Source organism: Lycium barbarum, chromosome 6 (genome assembly GCF_019175385.1).
Source record: "Lycium barbarum isolate Lr01 chromosome 6, ASM1917538v2, whole genome shotgun sequence".
In the NCBI taxonomy this organism is placed as follows: domain Eukaryota; kingdom Viridiplantae; phylum Streptophyta; class Magnoliopsida; order Solanales; family Solanaceae; genus Lycium; species Lycium barbarum.
Genome location: NC_083342.1, coordinates 114,508,769 through 114,535,669, shown reverse-complemented (window position 1 = coordinate 114,535,669; position 26,901 = coordinate 114,508,769). Strand labels below are relative to the sequence as shown.

At 35.7% G+C, this 26,901-nt stretch overlaps 2 protein-coding genes across 5 annotated transcripts; both read left to right on the top strand.

The window, feature by feature from the left end:
* The first annotated feature begins 6,668 nt into the window (after positions 1–6,668).
* On the top strand, positions 6,669–18,484 carry LOC132645649 (SPX domain-containing membrane protein At4g22990-like). Of its 4 annotated transcripts, none has more exons than XM_060362753.1 (11): positions 6,669–6,811; positions 12,169–12,245; positions 12,722–12,842; positions 13,921–14,232; positions 14,451–14,555; positions 15,314–15,768; positions 16,069–16,361; positions 16,636–16,820; positions 17,287–17,477; positions 17,918–18,051; positions 18,147–18,484. In XM_060362753.1, exons 2-11 carry the CDS (start codon positions 12,193–12,195, stop codon positions 18,383–18,385), a joined length of 2,088 nt encoding a protein of 695 aa, XP_060218736.1. In that variant the 5' UTR covers positions 6,669–6,811; positions 12,169–12,192; the 3' UTR covers positions 18,386–18,484. The 4 variants fall into 4 exon arrangements, 3 of the variants coding, with proteins under 3 accessions (XP_060218736.1, XP_060218737.1, XP_060218735.1); XM_060362754.1 differs by lacking the exon at positions 6,669–6,811 and adding an exon at positions 11,562–11,635; XR_009584149.1 differs by lacking the exons at positions 6,669–6,811; positions 18,147–18,484 and adding exons at positions 11,911–12,060; positions 17,544–17,838 and having other exon boundaries at positions 17,918–18,052.
* A 2,835-nt stretch (positions 18,485–21,319) lies between these two features.
* On the top strand, positions 21,320–26,376 carry LOC132645648 (ATPase GET3A). Its single transcript, XM_060362751.1, has 7 exons — positions 21,320–21,716; positions 22,595–22,719; positions 23,996–24,146; positions 24,322–24,432; positions 25,135–25,273; positions 25,667–25,782; positions 25,903–26,376. Exons 1-7 carry the CDS (start codon positions 21,453–21,455, stop codon positions 26,077–26,079), a joined length of 1,083 nt encoding a protein of 360 aa, XP_060218734.1. The 5' UTR covers positions 21,320–21,452; the 3' UTR covers positions 26,080–26,376.
* Positions 26,377–26,901: the final 525 nt, after the last annotated feature.

Sequence of the window (26,901 nt, the reverse complement as noted above, 5' to 3'; positions counted from 1 at the left end):
AATCTTTGGCCTGCAGGGATTTTTTCTTTTCATCCAGTTGGTGCTTGGTTTCGTCGTAATTCAGCCGGAGGGAATGCTTCAGTGATTCAGATTCACGGTATCTTATCCGGAGAGTTTCAACTTCTCAGCGCAGTTGGCAATTCTCAGCAGTTACGGAGTCCGGCATTTGCAGTTTCCCCGCCTCGGCTATGGCCGAGATAGTGGAGGTATGGCGTACGAGGATCTGGTTGGTAAGCTGATACAATAAGAATTTCAGGTTCGAACCATCTGGCCCTGTTTGAACGAAATCCTCACCGTCTTTGTTGGTGCTGAAGTGCAATAGTAAGGGGTCGGGGTCTGCATGCTCCGAAGGGTTCTCGGACCCTCCTCCTTCCGAGGGAACTTCCGACCCCGCCATCCACGGGATGGAGGATTCTTTTCTTCGCCCTCAATATCGATCACCTCCTGATTATCTTGCACCTCATTGCAAGCCTCAATAAAGCAGCGACGGGATCGCGCAAGGGAGCCTATTCCTTCAGTCGGGTTCCGGCAATTTTCAGGGGACTCTGAACTCTGCGCTTTCGGCTCCCAGACTGGCGAGTGGTGGCAGACATAATGTTAGAAAGAGCAGTGACGCTTGAGGGGAGCTTCTGGGTTGATGATCTTCGGGTGGGAATCCCTGCTTGTAGCCAAAAGGTTTCCGTTAGGGAAAGTGAAGAAATGTGAAGAAGTATTTTTAAATCTTGATTCAAAATCTTACTGTGGTTTTTCCCTCTCCACCGTTCCGCAATCAAGCTTTTCCAAGTTCTGGTTATTCCCGCGGTGGACCTCAGCAAGTCCAGCACCCAGTCAAACATCCCCGACACAAAGTCTGGGGCCACAGGGATTGCTGCAGAGTTTGAAAAGATTATGCGGTGATGGATAAAATTTCGGATAAAGAGAAAGAAGATTTACGAACTTACGAGTATAGTTCCACGTCTCTGGAAAGGGCTCCGGAGAAGGATGGTAGAGAAGATCTGTTCATATCATAACGAACCGGTCACACCAGCCCCGGTCAAAGTCATCTTCGGCACTGGTAATCAAACCGCGAGAGCCCTAGGGGAATAAGTGGATCATTTAGCCCCGGGACAGGTGAGGGGAGTAAAGCTGCATCAGATGGTCGATAGAAAAGGCAAGCCCGACACGGTCGGCAAGGTTCTGAATGCAGTAGACGGTTCTACACAATTAGGGAGCAAGTTGCCCTAAGCAAACTTGGTACCGTCGACAGAAAGTCTCGATCAAAAGAGGTACCGGCAATTCGAACCTGATGGTAAAAGGATAAGTGTGGACCATGGAATATCCCTCGACATGTTGAGTTAATCTGTCTTCAGGGCCAACGACGAGGGCTACGGCCTCCGGACCCAAGTTGTAATCAGTATAAATCTGGGGTAAATCGTCAACAGTGATTAAGGATTTAATCTCTCCCACAGATTCATGGCGAGTATCGATGCGAAAGACTTCACTATACACACAGTCAATAGGCAGAATTTCTGTGGCAACGGATCCTAGGTCTATTTCTGTGGTAATGGAGGTGTCGGGTATATTCTCGTTCGAGGAATTATCAGAAGAACGAGAGGAAGAAGGGACTGAGTTCGCAGGGCTTTGAACAGACAAGGCCATAGTTGGATATGGTGTTAGTTCTAAAAAGAAAGATGTGGAGGCTTTAATAAAGGAAGTTTGAACTTCGTTCAAGGAAAGAAATAATTTGCTTGAATGATGTAAATTTGGAAAAGGTTTTGGGTATATATAAGGATTGAAATCCCAAGAAACGAGGTGTCATTGGGGGTGGTAGAACGCCAATCATCGCCGCCTTCACTGTTTGGTGACGTTTCGGGTATCTGACACTTCGGTTGAAACGATGTGGCATTCCAGTTTTCTGCGTAATCGGGTCAAGTTCAAATCTCTTCCACTTCCCAGGAAAACCTGTTATATCCCGCATTTTTGCGTATTTGGATAATTTAAGGTAATGGTGGAAGGTCAAGAACAAGACTATAATTTTGATTTTGATTGGCATAAAAGTTGTTTATGAAAATTTTGAAGTGGGAATATTAAGAAAGGTCAATGGCATAAAGAAAAATTCGCAATATGACTCGTGGAAATATGGAGGAAGGCGAGGGGTAAATTTGGAATTTAAAAAAAAAAAATAAGAATTCATGAGTTACAAGACCAAGAGAGTTAAATATGGGCTTGGAATTAAAAAGGGGTCACTTGGGCCATCCACATGGATGGGCTAGGCCCAACTAAAGCTTAAGGGGTCAAAAATACTTCAACTTCCACTTCAACTTCTAGAAATTTCAAGAGCCTAAGAACACTAGAGAAGAAGGAGAAAAAAAAATCTCCAAGGCCATTTTCGGCCAAGTTCAAGACCAAAAAAAAAAAAAAAAAAACTTCAAAAATCATTTTCTACCAATTGAAGGGTCCTAAACAAAGTGGAGTGGTCATTGAAGCAAGAAAAATACATATTCATACAAGTTGTGAATTCTAGCTAAGTGGAGGATTAAAGGAACAAGGTAAGAATTCATCCTTCCTTATATGTTATGAATGTTTATGGATGTTTATGCATGTGGTAGTGTACAAAAATGGATGAAATTCATAAGGAAAAAGAATATGGTGGTGTGGCCGTGAGGTAGCATGTGTGGGTGTAGAAATCATGTTTTAATTATTTTATCTAGTAATTGGTTGTTATTGTTGTGAATGTTATGTTGATAATGGAAGTTGAATGATTTTGGAGAGGTTGTAGTTGTATATGCATGATGTATAGCCATGTATATTTGGTGAATCATGAAGGAATGTGAACAAGTTTTATTTGGTATGTTGGTTGTTGTGTTGTGGATTTTATATTGCAAATAAAAGCCTAATGAGCTTAGTGAAGTATTAGTAGTTGGAGGCTTGCCTTGGAAGATTATGTAAATTGAATATTATGTCCTTACATGTATGGAAGGTAATGATATTTGTATGGTGTTGTTGGAATATACATTATAAAGTTGTTATTGTTTTTATTGGAGTTGGAAGGTTTTGAAAGAAGTAGTAAATTGATTAAGTTGTTATAATGTATCTTGGATTGAATATGGAAATTGTTAGTGTGGTTGTTGAAATTATGTTGATAGTTTGGCCGGGTTGAATTCCGGGGATTGTTGTTGATTGAAATTGGCCAAGTTGAACTTGGTGGGATGGTGTATTTATAGGGGAAGTGCTGCCGAAATTTTGGTAGACAAATGTTACTTTGAGATTCCAATTCAAAAATGCTCTAATCAAAGTTTGGTAAATGTGACCAATTTGTAGATTTTGGCGGATTTGCAACTTGGATTCGGAATAGCATAAGGAGCGAAAAGAGGTATGTAAGGCTTCACCCTTCTTTCTATGGCATGTCTTAGATGTAATAAGTCGGGTACGAGCCTCGGGGACAACTCTGTTCCCCAGAATCCGCACCTAAAGTTTTCCACTTTTTGTTCAATAGAATTGAACTAGAAAGTGTGCAAATGGTAGAAAGACCTCCTAAACCCCTAGAAGTTGCATAAATGGGACCCGATTACCCTAGAACCCTCACAAGTAATGCCAAGACATGTAACATATGTAAATCGTACACGCTACCTCATCCGGCCCAAGGTGGGCCCATTACTCTCGGAATTTCCCTATAGTCTTGTTTGACTTACTTGAAGTGAATCCAAAGGGGACCTTTGATCCCGATCCCGCTACCAAATGATAAGTGCTGTGACTACTTTAACGAGAATGTTTCTATGGTGATAATGATAACGACAATGTTAGACAAGAGAATGTGCCTATGATAAGTACGACCGGAACGATTCTACGACTAAGATTCCTAAGCTAAGGAGTGAATGTGAATATGAAGTTGATAAACTAATTTGTGAATCTTATTTGTATCCTCTAGCTATGACTTTACTTTCTAAAGACTCCCAAGCCTATGAACTGTCATCTGTGACGCCCACGATTTCATTCTACGTTTACTTTAATACTATTCTCCGTTGACCGTCTCACCTTAAAATATTCGTCCCTTCGAGGTGAGACAAAAGCGATCACGAGTATTCCATAATGTAATCGGAGGTCACCGACCTTACGTCACTCCGATGGCTACATGATTTTTCCTTGGGCTCCCTTGTGTGCTTATATGATATATATATATATATATATATATATATATAAAACATTTATATGTATATAAGATATGTGTAAGTATATAAAATATGTATATGTATATAAGATATGTAAATGTATATAAGATATGTATATGTATACAAGAATTGTATATGAATACAAAAATATGTGTACGTATATAAGATGTGTATATGCATACAAAGTACATATATGCAAGCTAAGTATATGAACCTGGGCTGGGGGGAAGGGTTATATGGGGGAACGGGAAGGGAAATATGTTTCACTGCCACCTGATCAGCTGGGTTATCATCCCGGACGCGGGGTGCCCGGACGCGGGATATATGGGTGAGCCGGTGCGTATCTACATCGGCGCTATGTGGGTGAGCCGACATTGTTCGGCGCTATGATATGACCTACCATGTCATGACCAGACATGCTATGCTATGATATGACACGATACGCTATGATACACTATGCTATGATAAGAAATGCTATGACAAGCTATGCTATGACATGATATGCTATGATATGCCATGACATGACATGCTATGATACGGTAAGCTATGCTATGATATGACAGGCTATGCTATGATATGATAAGCCATGCTATGATACGATAAGCTATGCTATGATATGACAGGCCATGCTATGATATGATAAGCTATGCTATGATGTGACAAGCTATGCTGTGACATGATACGCTAGGATATAATACTTCCATGACATGATATGCTACGATATGATATGATACGACACGCTATGATAGTGCAGAATGTAATATGATAAAAACATAACATGATTTAAACCCTATTTTCCATGTCTATGAAAAAGAAATGTTTCAAAGAAAAAGAAAAGAAAAGACAAGGGGCCTCCCTAAGTGCAGGTTACTTTCTTACCTCATTATACGTCCTACGACTCCATGATACTATTAATCGTACTCTATGTTACTACTTGTATTATCTTCCATGCCTTACATACTCGGTACACTATTCGTACAGACGTCCCTTCTTGTGGACGCTGCGTTTCATGCCGCGCAGGTCAGCAGACAGGTGGACGTGATCCTTAGAAGCTCTACCAGCCGCACTTGACAGCGCTCCAGTTGTTTCGGAGCCTCACTCCAGTGGTACTATTTTGTGTATGTATATTCGGGCCCGACAGTACTCGGCCCTCTTTATGTATAAGTATACTATGTCTAGAGGCTCGTAGACAGATATGTACAGTCAGTCAGGTACGGTTAGATATATGGTGTTTTGGCATGGTTGTTGTATAAAGTGATAACGAAGTTTACTAGTCTATGTTCATAATGACGCTGCTAATGTTAATGTTCATTAATGTTCAAAAAAAAAAAAAAAATGGCACTGTTTATACGGCTTGCTAAGAGGTAAAGGTAACAAGATAAATAAGGGGTGCTCGGTACAAGTATCGGGTACTCGTCACGGCCCCTAGTCGGGTCGTGACAAAACCTGTTCGAATCCCAAGAAGTGGGGGTCTATCTATATTGGGCAAAATGCGAAAGATACAGTTGTACCAGTATGGTTAAGACACGTGGCACGAAGGATAAGACACAAGGTGAGTCAGCGCTGCTACCACCGGTAGCGAAACCGCGGTACCGGAGAAAGCGCCAGGTCCAGTGTAACGTTGTAGCCGCTCCGGACCTGGAACGCAATGGCCTTCCGTATGAGTCAGGTTAAACGTTAAAGATACGGTGTTTGTGCGTTATAATAACCCTCTTCATTACTCATTATTGCCCGACATTTAAAGCTCATTATTAGCAGAGGCGCAATACAAGAAATATGTGCTCCTAGCTCTTAATATAAATAAAGATTGCCATTTCATTGTAAAGAGGACGAGACACAGGCTAATATACTCAGTTCTTACACTTATTCTTTGCATAAACTTTAATCTTATTGTCATACTTACTAAGCTCTGGTGCCACAGCCTGACCGGAGCAGAGAAATCCAAGTCCGGAATTGTCACCTGCTGCCCAGGCTTTTCCTTACTTCTTACTTTGTTTTTGCATACTTACATTATTTCAATACAAATATCTAAGTCTTATTGGTAACTCTGATCCACGTGTCCTTGACCAAATCTATAAATTCAACTAAATCGTTTTACAGGTAAACATGATCTATTCCAAAAGGGTTAGTACATTTATCTATTTGAAAACAATTAATTTAAAACTTTTTATTTTATTCTTAAAGAAATTTTTATAACCACATAAATATCAAATCATGTTTTATTTAGGACCGTAAGTTTTATTTAAGCTTCAGTTTGGGTTAAACTATACTAGCAAACAAATTGAAAGGGATGGCTACTTTCATTTGTTTTTACGAGTAGTGTGAGTATTTTAACTTGTCCATATTGTAAAACGTGTCAAATTCTTAGAGACTAATGAGTTACTTGGTTGGGAGCTGTTCCTTCTTTACCTGACCCTTGACATCCCAAAAGGCCTTATCAACCTCCCCACCACTCCCATCCCACCCCACCTGCCTACCCCTTTATTTTCTTTAATTTTTCTTACAGAAACCCCACAGAGATTCTTAAACTTCTTGTTCTGCACACTCTCTTTACCCTACACTTAGCATTTCCCCCATAAGTATGTACTCTCATTAGACGCTACTGAAAGAGAGAATCAAGAATATATCAGTTGATCTTAATTTACTCTCTGAGCTTTAGACTTGTAAGTAACTCTATTTTCTATATTCTGTCTCTTCATCATCTAAGTAACTCTATTTTCTATATTCTGTCTCTTCATCATCTAAGTAACTCTATTTTCTATATTCTGTCTCTTCATCATCTGCATGCATTTCTTCTTTCACCTGATGATGTGCTTCTAGTTTTCTATATATACTCAGAAAAGCTCAGCTAATTCCATATATGCCCTTGTTTACCAAGAGCTGCGTTTATTTTACCGTAACCATCATAAAATCTAATACTAACATTAATATTGTTCATGATATAGCTGCATTTACATATTTTCTTCTGTTTAATTTGAATGTGGAAAAGTACTACCTCCCTCCGTTCTATTTTATTTGTCATAGTTTGACTTGCTACAGAGTTTAAACTTGTAATCTAAATATGTCTTAACATTTATTTGATTATAAAACTTTTGAAACTTGTGATCTTAAACATGACCTAATATTTATGTGACTATAAAAACTTCTTATTAAGAATATATTAGAATGTATTATTTTTCTTTAAATGGACTAATAAGAAAATAATTTCAGACGAATTGAAACGGACGGAGTCTGCATATTGATAGTAGCTTTATTATATTTATGTCTTAATCTGTACATTTTTCTGCCGGACAACTTTAATTTGTATGCAAGCAAAATCCAGTTCTTACTAATTAATTGCAACCATTATGATTTAAGTGGCAACAAAATCTTTTTCAAAAAATTTAAAAAAAATTGTGGCAACAAAATCCAGTTCTTCACGCAGTTGGCATGAGAGTACGTGGTTCATAAAAAAGCTTTCTCTATATATAGTATTATTAAAAAATAATACGTATTTGGACGAAAGCTCTAGTACTATAACCTCATGTTTCGAATATGACTATGATGAGTTATATCGTTAAGTGAAACTTACATAGCGGTTGGCCAATATTAATTGGCAGTATAAGTTTCTTTTAGTGAATTTTTCTTTTTGGCACCTCAAAGAACTTTTGGCGCAATGTTCCTCCTACTTTTCATAGAGCAATTAACACCAAAAAGAGAAACAAATTTTATACAGGGAAAAAAAAAAAAAAAAGGAGATGGGGGTTAGAGGCGGAGCCACATAAATAGAAACTAAAAGTGGTCAACTGAATACTTTCGTCGAAAATTATATATAATATAAAAAAAAATCACTCACTATAACATACTCCTATAGTCTTGAATATTTTTAGTGAAATTACGATATTAACTATTGTTGATAAAATCAACATCAAGAGTCCTGGAGGGAGACAAAAAAGAGGATTTCCCACTTGCAACTTGCGAGTGCCATGTGTAAGTCATACAGAATATACAGTATTATCCAAAAACTCCAAAGGTGCAATATCGCACCTGTGGCTGTCTCTTTCAAATAATTAAAGTCTGAGAATGATATATTAAAAAATACTCTATGACTCCAGAGGAAATTATTTCAAATTATTCCCTTTCCTATGCATGGGAAGGGATCTTTGCTGCCACAGTTGTTGGAAAGCAATGCATTAAGACATCAAACTAAATGAAGAAACCCATTACTTATATCACTCTAATAATAAAAGACTAAGCACAAAAAGAGAAGTGAATAATTTATCACTCACTTACTCTCTCCGTTTCAAATTATCTGTCGTTTTTTGTGTTTTACCCGTCTCTTAAGAAATATCAATTAATGAATAAAAATAATTAATTGTGTCTTGTACTTCTAAAACGATAAATAATTTGAGATAACTATTTTTAATAACCACAATAGATAATTTGAGACGAGGGAATATTAGTTATTAGCAGGCGATTGGATATGAATGGAGTGATATTTTGAAAAAGAAATAGTACTTGAAGTTGAGGTTGAAAAATAATATTTAAATGTTAAAGTTGTGTTTGAACATATATACATTTCACTTGAAAAAAAGTTAGAATTTTGTGAGTGCAAATTTTTCACTTAAAAGCTGGTCAAAATCATTTTTTAAATCTGAAAAACTCTTCTAAAAACTAACTGGTCAAAATCAGTTTTTTAAATCTGAAACACTCATCTTCTAAAAACTAACACAAAAGACATTTTAATATGTATACCAAACATTGTAATGAAAATACTTTTGAGAAAAAGGAAAAAAAAAAAACATGTCCAATCGGAGTCTTAGACATAAAATTTTAAAACTATGTTTGTTGAACGAAATCATTTGTCCGTCATGAGAAGACAAACAAAGTATAGTGAGATAATGGGTGAAGCATTCAACTTTTTTCTAAATAATAAATTTCACACTTACAAAATAAATGAAAAGCTAACTCAATCTAAACAAATTATAAAATAAACAATACTCCGTAAAAGAGAAGTTTGAAAGAAAGTATAAAAGTTATTCTTATCTACTTTATAACTTTTGATATATTTTTTAATCTTTCGTAATTGCTCGTAAAGATATTTTATAGTAAGAGTTAGGATATCATGACACGAGAGGACCAAACGCATATATCAAATGATTAAAAAACAATAGTTTAATATTCCAATTATGAGGTAAAGTAAAATTAATGCATGCATAATTATAGCTTTGCAGAATACAACATAATTATATAATGCAAAGTTCAAAAGACGGCATGTGTACATGATATCTGAAAATTATGCTGGAAGTACCTATCATAAGTCGATTTAGTGGAAGGTACAGGTAAATCTTCCTTCTAAAAGGGCAAACATTCAAACTTTCGATCCAATTCTATTGCTTATTTAAACAACCTGAAAGAATAATTTGTTTGCCTGTAATACTAGATAAAGAACAAGTGTATAACTTCTATGGGTAAAGAATTTGCACATTATTAACTCATCATTTAAAAATCTATTGGTTTAGATGTCAACGACGTTCTATTTCTCTTTTGGTATAATGAAAAATACTAAAAAATTCTAATATCGTTCAAAAGCTTCACTATTTAAGTCTGTTAGGAGCAAAAACTCTTATATCTTTTGATTGTATCTTCCCATACAAGCAAATCTCTGCATGTTTGTGACCTTCAGTTGCCAAAAAATCTGCGCACTGAAATATTGCCTCTATTCAAATATGGGTAATAGTTGCTTTGTTGACTTCCAACAGGTATCTGCAATCTTCAATAATTGTCCTTAGAGGATGAAAACGCATTTCGTCTTGTTAAATAAGTTTGACAGCAAGCAGATAGTCCGTTTCTGCTTCTAAACCTTCGTATCCCCTTGTTTTTGTTAATTATAACTCTTGTTTGATGCTCCATATATTATTCTCTGATGATGTTTGAGGAAGGTCTCATCTTACCTGAATATCCCAATATCCGTCTTCTTTGGTCATTTCTAGATGTAACGTTCTACTGCAAGCATGATTTGGTTACTAACTTGTTAGAGTAAATATAATTAAACTGCAGTGACATGAGTTATCGTAAAATGATAATTAAGTACTCTTTTCTTCATGATTAGGTGTACTGGATTCTAGCTCCGAATATAAAATCATTTTTGTTAAGAAAAAAAAGAATATAAAATTACACTGATGACTAAGGGTGTGTTTGGTACGACGGAAAATGTTTTTCAAAAAAATGCTTTCTCGGAAAATAAGTGGTTTTCGTATTCATTTTCTTGTGTTTGATATGCAAGTTGAAAAATGTCATTTCAGGAGCATTTCCATATAATTAAAGTACAACCAATATGAAGTTTTTGAATTCGGAGCGCAACTTTTGCTGGTGGAAAATACTGACTGGGGGTGCGGTAGGCTGGGGGGTGGGTTAGGCTGCCAGGTGGTGTGAAACACCCAACAAAAAAGAAACTTTTAAAAACTCTTTTCTAAGAAAACATTAAATTTTTTTGGATGGTGAGGGTGCTGGGTGGTGTAAAACACCACAAAAAAAAAAAAAACTTTTTCTTTTAATTTTTTTTTGAGGGGTTGGGGTTGGTGGGGGCCGTTGGGGGTTTTGGGTGGGGTGGGAGGTTGTGGTGGGGCTCAGAAATTTTATTCCATTTTTTTTAATAAAAATAAATAAAATATATTAAAAGGAAAATTCGGAGGGGTGGAAGGTAGCATGGGTGGGGTGGGGATGGGATGGGATGACGTGGGTGGTGTAAGGTGGTGTGGCTTGGGGTGTGGTTTGGGGTGGTGGGTGGAGTGGGGGTGGGGGACAAGGTGGCGTGGTGGGGAAGGTGTGGTTGGGTTTTGTGGGTCTGGGGGCAAGGGTGGTGGTATAGCATACGGACATGCGTTGGTGTATTTTTATTAATTCAGAAAATATATATTTTTTAAAATTTTTATGGAAAACATTTTCTCCTATTTTGAAGAAAATATTTTCAAAATAAGTGCAATCAAACAAGAGAAAATAGGAAAACATTTTCTGTAGTACCAAATATACCCTAAGAAGAGATAGAAGGAGGAGGAAAATAAAGATTACGTGTGCAAAGGTGATCTTCTCAACAAATTAAGAAAAAAAATTAAAAGAAAAATACTTGCGACAGTGCGAGAATCAAGAGACTACCTGAACTTTTACCTTGTTGGTGAGAGTTCGAATCCCCACATTGTAATTGCCACAGGGTGCGAAATCAATGGCGAATTCAGATTTTCATGAGTTAAAAAGAAAAAAAAAACAACAAAAGTTAAATATAAAAGATAATGTTGTCGATGGAATTCGAACCTATGACACTAGAGATAATTTTTAACACTCAAACCGCTTGAGCTAACCTTTTGTATTAATTCGGGGTATTCAAAAGTTAATATATGTACAAGTACATAACATCTTGCCCCCCGCTCACAATGACCTAAACCCCAGTTCCCGTCCCGGAGAATGTATGTTTCTGTACTCTACATGCAGAGTACAGAATCGTTTCACAGGTTTTTTATTTTCTTTTTTCAGATTTTGAAATTGGTTTCCCAATTTCCTGCATCATTTTGCGTTTTACTTTTATTGTGGTTCCATAAATAGATTTGTTTACATTTTTTCTGTGTGAAAAGAGAGTTAGAGAGAATAAAAATACAAGGTTTGACTTGCAGAAAAGATGGAAACTTTCTGGATAATTTGGCGTGTGTCAAATTTGTAATCATGCATGTTTGCCACTTGTACATGCAATTGCATTTTGGAGTATCTGTTTTTGGATTTTATATACTCCAATATATATACCATCAGAAAAAGTTTAAGAGTTCCTATCTTTTACGACTTCTTGACTCTGAATCAGGATTTTTGTTTGTTATGAATATGGGATCAAAGTTAGAAGCAATGATAAGTTTAATTTACTTGGAAAACTTTGTTTGAGTTTATGGTATTTGTATTAGTACATGATTTCAGAATTGATTTCACTTTATTGTATTTAGTTGTTTGAAGTATCAGATCTTTAATCTTTAATTTTATTTTATTTTCATATTCTCAGGTTAATATCCCTTGCTTCTGAAAGATGGTTGCCTTCGGGAAAAAGTTGAAAGAAACTCAAATTCAAGAATGGCAAGGGTATGTTTATCGATCATTTGGCTACTCATATTTTTCATCTTTCATATTGTGATGTTTCAACTGTGAATTTGTGTTCTTTTTTGGGGTTAACTTTTGGATTAAGTTCTCCATGGAACTATGGAAGATTGATTTAGTAGAAATAAATATCATCTCATTTGCTGAAACTTCAATAGAGGCTCTAATATCATGTTTCTTCTATTCATTGCTTATATGTCTGGAATAGCCTATTACCAAATGAAAATTAGGATTTATTCATTGCTTGTTCTTTAATTGCATAAATTTCTATGTTGAAAAATCATGTACACTTGTAGCAAGTATCCCCTCAGCCAAGCTCTTATAGCTTAAGTAACTGTAAACTAGTTGATGTTTCATTTGGAATCATATTCAGGAAATGTTATCCATCTCTAAGTTTTCGTGTCAAACACTAGTAGACCGCATAGTGGCTTACTAATGATGGTTCCACTTACTCATTTCAGATATTACATTAACTATAAGTTGATGAAGAAAAAAGTGAAGAATTACATGCAGCAGATTGAAGTTTCTGAACAAAGTCGCGAGAATGTTCTCAAGGATTTCTCGAGGATTCTAGATAAGCAGGTACAAACATAAAAAGAAAGTATCTATTTTTGTGCCAATAATTTGGGTTGTAATGTACGAGTAAGAGAAGTGAAAATGAACTGTGTAGTACAATTAAGGCTGCTGTTAATTAGTTAAAACTAGAGGTACCATGCAAATTATTACTAAGCTATTGCAGACAATTTCTTTCACAGTGGTTAAGCAATCTTGTCATTCAACATCCTTCTGGAGTTTAAATGTTTTAGACAGAATTCAAGCTTTAGGTGAGGGAAATCTACTATGGATTCATGTTTTCAAGCCACTGTGTGCAAAAAAAAAACAGCTTTTTGCAGTTCTCAGCTTAATCTGAAGGACTAGCACTTGGTTACATACTTTTGCATCCCATATCCATAATCTTATGAACCAAATTCTGTGATGGTTTTGTTTCCTCAGTGACCTTGTTTTTGGATTTCAGTTGCAAAGCGTATATTCTAAACCTTTTTTTTTTTCTTAGTCTCAAATCTAAGACAATTCCATGTGGTTCTTTTGTATGTTTTGCTTGTGCTTATCTTATCAAGATTTCTTCCCTAGAGCTACAGTTAATTCTCAGCTCACCCTGCAATACAACACATACAAAAGCCCATTTCCACCTCCCCATTATGCATTTCCATCATACTCCGTCAGAAGATTAAGTTTCAATAATGGCAGTATCCACTTTTTTTGTGGGGTGATATCAGTGTAGCGAACAAGTGAAGTTCTTGAATATGCAATCTTAAACTCTTTCAGATGAAGTCTATAACACATAGCCAGTCAAGATGTCAAGTAACATGTGAGATCTCCAATCTTCTCCTATTTTCAGAACTCACAATAATCAGGAACTTTGTTATTGAGGGCAACTTGTGGCTGTAATTCAAACCACTTCATTACCTGTTGAGACTTAAGTAAACATATACTTTCCGTGCATAAATCACAAGTCAGTGGTTACCTCACTCTGTTTACACGACACCACTTGAGTAGTCACTATAGACCTACAATGTATTCTCACCCCCTTTAACTTATTATCATTATATTTTTGACTAAATTATTTTCTTGGCTTAGATCAGTATCTTTATGATTTCAGATTGAAAAGATTGTCTTATTCTTGTTGGAACAACAAGGGGAAATGGCAAGTAGGTTATTTGTTCTTGGCCAAGAGCATGATGTCCTAGTACAGCAACAAGATGGTTCAAAATTATCTGAACTTCAACAGTCATATAGAGATGTAGGAAGAGAACTGCTACAGCTTCTCTTTTTTGTTGAAATGAATGCCATTGGGGTGCGCAAGATACTGAAAAAGTTTGACAAGAGATGTGGTTATAAACTCACTAATTACTATGTCAAGACTCGAGCTAATCATCCTTATTCTCAGCTGAGACAAATATTTAAGCATGTGGTATGACAACTGAACTCAACTTTTCTAATTTTCCACTCTCATGAGTAATCGTTTTATTGAGCTCTTTAGTAACTTATTCTGTTTTTCTCAAAATTACTTTAAGATGCAACTTTTAGGATAATAGCAATTTTCAACAGAATTTGCTGAGACATTATTTCTTCACTCTTTAGCATGAGTCAAAAACATAACTAACTTACAGTCATGCAAGTCACATGCAGGGCGTTTCAGCTGTAGTTGGAACCATATCTCGCAATCTTGCAGAGCTCCAAGACAACAAAGGGAACTATACTTCAATATATGATCACCCGGGTCTGCCTCTTCAGGTTCTCTCTTGTCCATTTAACCAATTCAGGTTAATTTATAACTTCTTAATTATTGTATATTGGTTGGAACATTAGATTGTAAATTTCTTTCACTATTTCATTTTGATTAACATAATTTATCAGCTATTCTTCTCTGGAACTTATGAGTTATGAAGAACTAATTGGGATAGAAAATTCATTCTATCTAATACATTCAAAAAGTTGAGATTGAATCCTCTTCTTTTCACACACAAATTCATGTTTGATACAATCGCACAATGACTCTATCAGTAGTTAAATCTTTAGTTTGTCTATGCTTAAAACTATATTTGGTTCTAGAAAGTAAATCCCATGGAAAAAAGTCACAAAAGATACTTCTCATTGTTTCTTTTCCCCGGGGGAGATACTTCTCATTGTTTCTTTTCCCCGGGGGACACACTTCTTTAAAAAAGTACATGAAATAACTCTACTCAATTATATTTATGCCACCCAATAGTTTGTATTCTCTGATTATTTTTAGGATATTTTCTAGAAGTTCTAGTGATTTATGTGTAAATTCTGGACGTCTTGTGTTAAAACCAGTCTAATGTCAGACGCTTGTTCAGGGTGTAGAGAAATCCGTCAAGGTTTATGGTATTAGAAAGAAAATATCCTTCTTGTAAATTGACTCCATGAGAAGTAAAATTTTCAAAGGAGACATGAGCTAATATAAATATCACTTGCCTGTAGTTCCATTCATCCTGATTTTGTTGGTGAAAAATCTTATTTCTACCATGCAGGACCCGATCATTAGTTCTATTAATCAAGCAGTGGATAGACTAACAAATTCAACTGATTTCCTTCACTATTTGGGTAAACATGCACTTATTTTACCAGAAGAATTACCAACTCCTTCTGAGGATAATGCTGCCAATGAGAGATATCACTTGATGTCATTTCTGCTGAACTTGGCCAATGCATTCTTGTATATGGTTAACACATACATAATAGTCCCAACAGCAGATGACTATTCTTTGAGTCTTGGAGCCGCGGCAACTCTTTGTGGGGCTGTGATTGGGTCTATGGCTGTTGCTCAGGTGTTCTCTTCAGTGTATTTTAGTGCATGGTCAAATAAATCCTACATGAAGCCTCTTTTATTCAGCAGCATTGTCCTTCTTATTGGGAATACCTTATATGCACTGGCTTATGATTTCAATTCCATATACCTACTTCTAATTGGACGTCTATTTTGCGGGTAAGTAGTTACACTACTACAGTTCTGCTCAAGTAATCTGTAATTCCATATCCCTTATTTGTCTATATCAGAAAAGAAAAAAGTAGCTCTAAGCATCTATTCCATTTTTTTTCATGGTCTTAAAAAGTTAGTCAGAATACCAATTGGTGTTAATACTGTTCCTTCGATTGGAATCATCAAGATATTGATGTGCTATGTGCTTGTTTCCACTTCATCCAGAATATTTTTTCAATTAATTAGTTCAATCACATATTCAGGACTGGGAAATCTATATCATTAGATGGCTTTCTACTATTTCAGGCTTGGTTCAGCAAGGGCAATTAACAGGCGCTATATCAGTGATTGTGTTCCTCAGCACTTGCGAATGAAGGCTTCAGCTGGTTTTGTAAGCGCAAGTGCACTTGGAATGGCATGTGGTCCAGCTGTTGCCTGCTTGCTTCAAACTGACTTTAAGTTCCTGAAGATCACTTTTAACCAAGAGACTTTACCAGGATGGATAATGGCTCTTGCATGGTTTCTTTACCTGTTATGCTTGTGGTCCACCTTTAGAGAGCCTCCAATGGAGGACGTTCTGCTACCAAAAGCCAATAGTGGTATGTCATCTACACTAAGACATCAATAACTTATGTTATCTAACCTTGTCTTTGGCATGTGCTTATTTTTATTTTCAAGATATCCTTGCTAAAGTTAGTTACTACATTCAAAAGTTCTACTGTTACCCAATACCCCTAACAGAGAAAGGCATAATATACATAACAACTCCTTGCTCGTCTTTTATGAATTTCGCTTCAGAAATTCAACATCTGCTGTAATCAGAATTCCATCTGGAAGATAATTTTTTTTTTTTTTTTTTTTTGTTTGTTCCAGGGCAGATTGAAAATGGTTTAGTGCAGAACGGTATTACCCAGCCACTTCTTTTAAGCGTGGAGGAGAAGAAACAAGACCAAGATGAAGACCAAGATTGTGATAATAGTGAAGAATCTGCAGAGGAGATCCAAAAACCTGTTACTTCAATCATCTCTGCGTATAAGCTGCTTACCCCATCAGTGAAGGTTTGAATTTCAGTTGATTTCATCAAGTATGATAGCTTATGCTAAAGAGTAAAGGGTAAATCAAATCTCCAGAATATATTTTAATAAGCGATAGATGGTGTGTTGACATCTAATGAAGATCTTCTACATGTCAAAATGATGACAGTTTCCGGTGTGATATTCAACCATTTTCTCTCAGATTTTAACCATGGATTTCATGTTATATAAAATCGCTAGGTTCAGGGTAATTGAAATTCAAGAATATTGTACGAGGAATTGTTTAAGTGAATAAATAGTCAATCTATACAGGTTGTATCCATCAGATTCTTTAAACTCAACCTTGTATACAAATTGGTGGCCTTAGGAACACAATGGTGTCTGTCCGTCTTTCTGAGGGTTGTGCAGACTGAAATTGCATATGTGTCTCTTTCTCTGTCTTTTTAACAGGACCAGAGAACTGTTTATGTATTCATGACTCTCTGAACAGGTTCAACTGCTCGTATACTTTATGCTGAAGTATGCAATGGAGATTTTACTTGCTGAATCAAGTGTTGTCACCACATACTACTTCATATGGTCGACAAGCAATGTGGCCATTTTTCTTGCATGCCTTGGCTTGACCGTCCTTCCAGTAAACATTCTTGTTGGAAGCTACCTCAGCAACATGTTTGAGGAGAGGTAAACACAGAAGCTATCTTATCTGTAATTTCCTGACATTTTCGTCAATGACGCATGCATTCACAGGAACTGAAGAGACGATGTAAAAAGAGAGTAAATCACAGAACAAGACTTAATGATCATGATATTCTTTTCCATTGTATTATTGGTTGAATTAACTGCCATTCATCCAGGTAGACATAATTGTTTGCCTCCCCCCTTTTACTTTGTCCAAGTTGAGCTAGTCTATAGTACTGTGGGATAGCAGGTTATCACTAAGTGCACATTTAGATTCAGATCACAGTTGCCGCTAGCTTGCCATAATAGCCCAACAAACTAATATCAAAATCAATTTTGCTTTGTCCAGAGGAGCCACTGTATTGTAAGTGGCATACTTTGTGAACCACATTAAGGTTGTCTATTATCTCTTGTCCTTAATAAGTTTCAATGATTTCCTGCAGACAAGTTTTGCTTGCATCAGAAATATTGGTATGCTTGGGAATAGTTCTGAGTTTCCATGTTGTAATCCCGTATTCTGTACCACAATATGTCTGTTCAGCTCTAATCACATTTGTAGCTGCTGAAGTACTCGAAGGTAATTCGTGATATATAGCACTAATGACTTCAAATGCAACAACATAGCCAATCATGGTTAACGATAAAAGCGCCTTTGTTTCTTCAAACATGCAGGCGTTAACCTTAACCTTCTATCTCGAGTCATGTCTTCAAGGCTTTCTAAAGGAACCTATAATGGCGGACTACTTTCAACAGAAGCCGGAACCTTAGCTCGAGTATTTGCAGATAGTACAATAACCCTGGCAGGATATTGGGGAATGAGTAGGCTTTTGAATGTCACACTGCTACCTTCATTATTCGTCTGCATCTTCTCCATCATAGCCACATGCTTCACTTACAATTCTCTCTATTGATCATTATATGCAACCTTTTCTGTAGCTCTTGTACATAGTAACTACATGTAACTTGAAAACGACCAATATAAAGTTATAGTATGACTCTCTTTTGAGGCTGTTAGTGACTCTTAGTTTCCCTTGATCAATCAATTTGAGGTGATATAAATAGGATCTTGTGTGCTCTTTCTAGCATTTACATCCATGTGTTGGGGTATTGAAAAAATAGTTTAGTCAGTAAAGTGAACTATGCCGGTGCTAAACATAAAATACTAAATCATTTACGCAAAGATTCTTTCAAGGGGGAAATTAATTAAAATTGGAAGGTTGGATTTAAACAACCATAAAATAGTATATAGAAGAGAACAAAGTTAGAAGAATTTTTGTGATTTTGGTAAGTCTAGCAAATTAGCGACCCCCTCATTGGCATACGTGTTCAATTATTCGTTACACGGAAAGATGTCTACAAAAATAAATTAAACGAAGTATACATTAGTAAGGGCAAATTAGTTTGACTATATAAACTTTTTACATTAATAAAAATAGATTAAAAAACTATTACAAATAAAGCTGAATAAGAGCAGTAAGTGTAATATCGTCAAATTTGAGGGGAGGCTTCTGAAATTATATATATATATATATATATATATATATATATATATATATATATATATATATATATATATATATATAATTGTTTAAACTTATATATTTTAATCAAACTAATATATGTATTAAACGGAATACTAACCAGAGGAGAAAAAAGATATTTTATCATTTTTATTGACGATTATTCTAGATATAGTCATGTTTTACAATTTACTGAGGATAATGTAGGAGGTGACATATTTTAAATGGTTAATTTATTTACATGATGGGTACTTGAGAACACACACAAATTTTTTTTTTTCAAAATTTGAACCAAAAGCGTCTAATAGAAACACATTATTCAAATGCTCTATTGGAATGAGTCGTAATTCGAGTGTGTAAATGAAATGTACTGACAAATTTAAGGGGGCTATCGATGTCTTAAGATTGTCTATGGTCAGTGTCCTTTTGAGCTAAGAGATTTATAAGAAGAATTGACATAATTATTACTACGAAAATTGAACAGTCAAACAATATTATCTTTTAAACTAATTGATAAGACTTATACTCATTCATAAAAAATAAAAGGTAAAAAGTATTCTAAGGCCAAACGTTCTTGAATGAGTGGTTGAATAAGGGAGATCAATCTTTTTTCCTCAATTAAACGTTTTTGTATGAGTAGTTGAATAGAGGAGATAAATCTTTTGGTTCCTCGATTAGACGTTTTTGAATGAGTAGTTGAATAGGGGAGATCAATCATTTCTTTTCTCAATTAAACATTTTTTATTGAGTAGTTGAATGGGAGACAAAAAAAAAATCCTCAATTAAACATTCTCGAATGAGTTCTTGAATAGGGGTTCGGAGATAAAAAAAAAAAAAAAAAAAAACCTTCAATTGATCGTTATTGAATGAGTATTTGAACGGGGGGATATAAATCTTATTTCCCTCATTAAACTTTCTTGAATGCGTTGTTGAATAATGGAGATAAATCCCTTTCTCCTCAATTAAACGTTCTTGGATGTGTACGTAGTTGAACAAGGAAGACAAATCTTTTGTTTTACTCAATTAAATGTTCTTGAATGAGTAGTTGAATGGGGAGATAAATCTTTTTTTCCTCAATTAAACGTTTTTGAATGAGTAATTGAATAGGGGAGTTAAATCTTTTTCCCCTCAATTAAAAGTTCTCGAATGAATAGTTAAACAAGAGAACAAATCTTTTTTTTTCTCAATTAAATGTTTTTGAATGAGTAGTTAAATAGGGGAGATCAATCTTTATTTCCTCGATCAAACGTTCTTGAATGTGTAGTTGAACAAGGGAAGTACATTTTTTCTCCTCAATTAGACATTCTTGAGTGACTAGTTGAATAAGAGAGGTGAATTGTTTTTCCCGCAATTAGACGTTCTTGAATGAGTAGTTGAACAGAGAAACATATATCTTTTTTTCCCCAATTAAACGTTCTTGAATGAGTAGTTGAATAGGGAAAAATAAACTCTTTTGCCTCAATTAAACATTCTTGAATGAATAGTTGAATAAGGGAGATAAATCTTCTTTTCCTCAATTAAACGTTCTTATGAGTAGTTGAATATAGGAGACAATTTTTATTTCCCTCAATTAAACGTTCTTGATAATAGGGGAGATTTTCCCCTCCTCAATTAAACGTTCTTTAATGAGTAGTTGAACAGCGGAGATAAATCTTTTTTTCCCCAATTAAACGTTCTTCAATGAGTAATTGAGCAGGACCACAATTCCCCCCCCCCCCCCCCCCCTCAATTAAACGTTATTGAAAATAGGGGAGATAAATCTTTATTTTTTCCCTCAATTAAATATTCTTGAATGAGTAGTCAAGTCTAAGAGACAAAAAAAATTCCCTCAATTAAACGTTTTTGAATGAGTAGTCGAACAGGGCAACATTTTTTCCCCTTAATTAAATGTTCTTGAAAACAGGGGAGATAAATTTTTTTCCTCAATTAAACATTCTTGAATGAGTAGTCGAACACGAGAGACAAAAAAAAATTCCTTCAATTCTTGAATGAGTAGTCGAACAGGGCGACATTTTCCCCCTCAATTAAACTTTCTTAATAAGGGAGATAAATCTTTATTTCCTCAATTAAATGTTCTTGAATGAGCAGTCGAACAACATAGATAAAAAAATAAAAAAATCCTCAATTAAACGTTCTTGTATTAGTAGTCGAACAATAGTGGCATATCTTTTTTCTCTCAATTAAATATATTAATAATATTCTATCACTTTGAAATCACGAGAACTAATAACTCGAAAAATAAAATACATTAATATTATTTGTTACAATTAGTTGAACTACATTTGATTGTGAAAATCTTTACAAATAAGGCACGAGGCGGCACCTCATGTAACACAAGTCGACCAGATCCCTTACCTCTTTCTCAAACTAATCAAATAACAAACTTTGGTCTCTCTATTTTCTCTCCCTAGTCTTCTTGTTTTGTACAAAAAGAAAAAAGAAAAAAATCCCTATATCCATGGCTTCCAATAATCAAGAACTACCGGAAGCTACTGTAAAAAACGTGCTAGAACAAGATAGCCTTAAATGGGTATTTGTAGGTGGTAAAGGTGGGGTTGGAAAAACAACATGTAGTTCAATTCTTGGTATACTTCTTTCTGAGGTCAGATCTTCAGTTCTAATCATATCAACTGACCCTGCTCACAATCTTAGTGATGCTTTTCAACAACGCTTTACCAAGTCTCCTACACTTGTTAATGGCTTCTCCAATTTGTATGCTATGGTACTTTTCTTTAAAAGCTCAAATTTTTACTTGGATCTTGTCTAATTCTTGACATTTATTCTATCACTTGTGAATTAATAGTTGTTGTGCAGAAGAATGACACCTTTTCTGTTTAGGGAATGAAACAGGTAGTACAATTTTGTTATGTATGTTATGTTTAATAACAAAAAAATTGTGTCTTTTCTTCATGTATGAATTGGGAAATTTAAGGAATTCATGTATGAGTTGAGAATGTAAGGAATTCATTATGAATTTTTACTTGGATCTTGCTGAATTCTGGGAATTAATTCTATCACTTTTGAATTTGTGAATTAATAGTTGTTATGCAGAAGAATCACACATCTAGATTTTTGTATCACTTGTGAATTTGGTCTTGGTATTGTGAATTAATAGTTGTTATAGTGAAGAATGACACCTTTTCTGTTTAGGGAATGAAACAGGTAGTACAATTTTAAATTGTGTCTTTTCTTCATGTATGAATTGAGAAATGTAAGGAATTCATGTATCTATTGAGATTAAAAAAATAGTTAGACGTTATTACTCTGAACTCCTTCATCCTTTTTTTAAAAGGAAGGTGTGTTATTTTTTTCCCTTTTTTTTCCGAGAGGGGATTTTGGTGGGTGTGGGTGTTGAGGAGTTATTTGTCTGCAAATTGAACGTCGGTCCTTTTGGATTAAGTAATACTCAGCTGTACTAAGTTAGTTGTAATGGTGCCTTTTGAAGTGTTGTGTTTATATTGGGGTGCATTGCTGAATCCGAAGAGTGGCCTTTACTGAATAATTTGACACTCTTTGGCAGTTTGAATGTATATTCAATTTCTTTTTTCCTTGATATGTTGTTGCTGGTCATGATTTTTTGATTGAGGTTGTGTTCTTTAGGAAATTGATCCGACTGTGGAGAAAGAAGACGCAGTCAGTTCAGATGGGATGGACGACTTTTTGTCTGATTTGTCAAACGCAATTCCTGGGATCGATGAAGCTATGAGTTTTGCAGAGATGCTAAAGTAATTATTATTCCTTTGTAATTAATTCCATGATGTTAACTTTCTTGGGAAGAAATGTTTTACTAACCCCCAATATATTTGAAAGTAAAAGGACAGCCTGGTGCACTAAGTTTCCGCTATGCACGGGGTCTAGGGAAGAGCCGGACCACAAGGGTCTATTGTACGCAGCCTTACCAGCCTTACCTTTATAGGGTACATCCTCTCTACCCTATAAAGGTAGAGGTAAGGTCTGTGTACATCTTACCCTCCCTAGACCTAAGGTCTGCGTACATCTTACCCTCCCCAGACCCCACTATGTGGGACTACACTGGGTATGTTGTTGCTGTTGTTTACTGTTTCCACGGCTCGAACCCGTGACCTCCTGGTCACATGGAAACAACTTTTACACCAAGGCTCCCCTATATTTGACAGTGATAAAGATTTATTCTTGTTCCTCACAATCATGTCCTTCACTTGCTTATCAGGAGAACAAGAATGGTTGTCTATACATCAATGGATCAAAATCTGCTTTTGTTATGTGGTCGATAGACTCAATACTGATTGTCTATACATCAATGGATCAGAATCTGCTTTTGTTATGTGCTCGATAGACTCAATACTGATCTATTTTAGGACATCCTATAAAAATCTTCCTATCTGGATGAAACTAAAGAAATGTCCCTTTTAGTATTTAGGCCTAGTACTTATCAAGAAAGTAACTAGGCCTAGATATTAAAAAGTTTTATTACCAAAAAATAAAAAGTATATAGACCTAGTTGGCGTGATTCGTGCAATTAAAAAGACCCTACCTGTATTAAAGGAGCCCATATCCTTTACCATACTAGACCCACTAGAAGAGGGCTAGGAGACAGCTATCTCAAAACACACCACAACTTAAGGGTAACCTCGGTGTGACCAAAAAGCCAACCCGAGAGTGTATATGTAAAGAACCCATCTTGAATTTGAAAGGAGGACACTAGTTGTTCCACTAGATGATGTTACGACCCCTGTATTCACACACCACTAGTTATAAATGTAATTGGACAGGGGATATTATTTCTACTGAAACTTATCATCATGACTATTCTTTTTCCTGAACATCTGAATCATTAATTAGTTAAGATCCTTCTTAATATTTTTGGTTCAAACTGTATTTACTTATGGTACATCCGTAGTTCTTAAATGAGCTACTTTCTTAATTTGTCTATCGGTGGAGATATTTGTTTATCAGTAGCTTAATATTGCTGGTTTGTTGATCAAATCAGGCTATAAACGTTTTCCATTTATATTTTTCCAGATTGGTGCAAACAATGGACTATTCAGTAATAGTGTTTGATACCGCCCCAACAGGACATACTCTTCGGCTATTACAATTCCCATCAACACTGGAGAAAGGGCTCGCCAAAGTGATGAGTTTGAAGAATAGATTTGGGGGCGTGCTGAGTCAGGTCATCTCTCCAAATAAAATCACCCACCTAACCCAAGACACACACAAAAATCCATTTTCCTTTTTTTCTATAAATGCCTCCCTCTAAGCTCTGCTAATTTGATGTTCAAGGTTGACGTTATTTCCGAGAAAGAAAAACAATGAAATTTACTGAAGTTGATTTCTATCTGTCTCAGATGACTCGACTAATGGGTGTTGATGAAGAATTTGGGGAGGCTGCTATCCTTGGCAAGCTCGAAGGCATGAAAGAGATTATTGAAGAAGTGAACAGACAATTTAAGGATCCAGTAAGATTTTTACCTCAAAATCGACATTCCGTTTTTTTTGGGGAGTTGGTAGCGGAGAAATCTGTTGTGAGATAGCTTAGCCCGGCCCAGTTGGTCCACAAGTTTGAAACTCTGGGAGTATCCGCCCCTCTACCCAGCTCCCACATAAATTCCAGGTTTCATTTCAGTGGTAGGGTCAAACTCGTGACGTGTGTCCAAATCCACATATCCCGTGTTGCGCATCCTTACCATTGGATTAAAGCCCGTGGAGCAAAATTGTCAGTCTTATAAAGACATTTGTTTTGACATGCTCCCTTGGTACTTCCTGAATATTTAGCTTATGTGTCGGAAGTCTTCATTTCATTTTTAAACTTTGATAATACCAAATTGGTTCCTTGTGTTCTCTAAATTTGAAAAGATGAGTATTTTTGAAGTCCGGAGCAAAGCATGTTAGATATAGTCAATACATTTCTGCTTCTTTTACTTTGATTCTGGAAGAATCTGCTCTGTTGCCTATTGATTCAAATGTTGTGGCTTTGTGTGTTATTCTGATTGCTGGAGCCTACCACCTTACTCTTCAAAAAAGGGGAAAAAAAAGGATTACAGATATGTCTCATTACATGCGGAATGCTTAATAACCTTCTGTTCTTTGTTCACTTACGCTTCTATATTTTCTATTTTAACTGATGCAATAACACGACTTTTCTTTTTCTTTTTTAATAGGACTTGACAACATTTGTTTGTGTTTGCATTCCGGAATTCCTCTCTCTATATGAGACTGAAAGACTAGTTCAGGAACTTGCTAAATTTGAGATGGATACACACAACATTATAATTAACCAAGTGATTTTTGACGAAGAAGGTACGTTTCCCGTCTTAACTACTGCAGTTCTTCTTTCCTTTTTTCCGTTAATTCTCTTTGGCCTGTACATATCACGTATTAATGTTCTCTGTACCCTGTAATCAATCTATATGACATAAGTTCCAAAAGTGTGACCCCCTTCTATCAGTAATTTTATTTATGCCACTTTCACATGTTTTGAGAACTCGAATTGCTGTACCTAATTAATTTAAACTTTAAAAACTATTTACTTAGTATGGTAATATGTTCTTCCACTACTACTGTTGAAATATACATAGTGGTAAATTAACATTGTTAGTTTCCAACGGTCTCATATAAAATAGGACATAATGAATTCTAAAATCTTCCTCTTGAAGTGATAAACTAATTCGTAGGAATTGTAATCCTTTTCAGTTGTTGAATCCAAATTGCTGGAGGCTAGAATGCGGATGCAACAGAAATACTTGGATCAGTTCTACATATTATATGACGATTTTAACATTACGAAGTTGCCTTTGCTGCCACAAGAGGTATGACACATAGCTGGATATCTGCTTCTTCCTTTTCTTGCTGATTTATATTTTCGTTGTACTGAAAAAAGGTACTGAACCTTTTGCCAGTCTACTGATTGATGAGTTATTTTTTGATAGGTTTGTGGTGTCGAAGCCCTGAAAGGATTTTCACATCATTTTACAACACCATACCAGTCTTCTCTTGCTCGAGGCTCGGTGGAGGAGTTGGAGAATAGAGTAGCTGCATTGAAACAACAGTTGAAAGATGCTGAAGCAGAATTAGAGAAAGTTAGAAAAGGCAAACAGAAGATATAATCGATCTCAGACTACTTGGGTGATGAAAGCCTGCTGTTTTGCCTTCTTTGCTTTTGTATTTTTTTAGGGAAGTGTCATCGAACAAATAATTGTGTATTTTCTAGAGGAATTTTATGTACTGTTTGTTTTATTTATTGTTGGGAAGTTCTTTTGTACCTTTGACAGAATAAGTCAGGTTATTTAGTCTTACAATGTACTAGTAGAGGAAGGTGGCCAATGGTCTCTTTAGATGTTAACTGAATGATAAGGCCAGCATTTATTTAGTGAATCTAAAGCATAAAAGCGGAGCGTTCTCAAGATGATGAGCAATTTCTATTCCAATCATGAATTACAATTTGGAGGTTTATGTTACCTTGTTATGCTGCTTTTGAGGATTAAGGTGTTTTTATGGTGTCTGCAATCAATTACTAAATCCTTAAACGTTAAGACAAACGATTGTTGTTTTATAATCCCGCAACAAGATAACTCGTAATTTTCTGTAACCAAATAAGCTGATAATTATTCTTAAATTAGAATCTCGGTCATTTCACATGCTGCCTAGCTGAGACGTGGTTATTTGAAGTGGATTTTCTTTTGTATAATAGATTTTGAATTTGTTTTGTTCCATTGACTAAGAAGGGGGAGGACATAACAACTACGTGAACCCTTCCTTCCTTTTTGTTGTTGCCAACACTTTCTCCGACCGAGCCATAATTTTTATTATAAAAGGCAGAGCCTAAATCGACTAATAGCAGAGATGTGGTTATCTCAAGTGGATTCTCTTTTTTGTATATTATATTCTGAATATGTTGTGCCCCATTGACTATGAAGCTGGCGGACAAT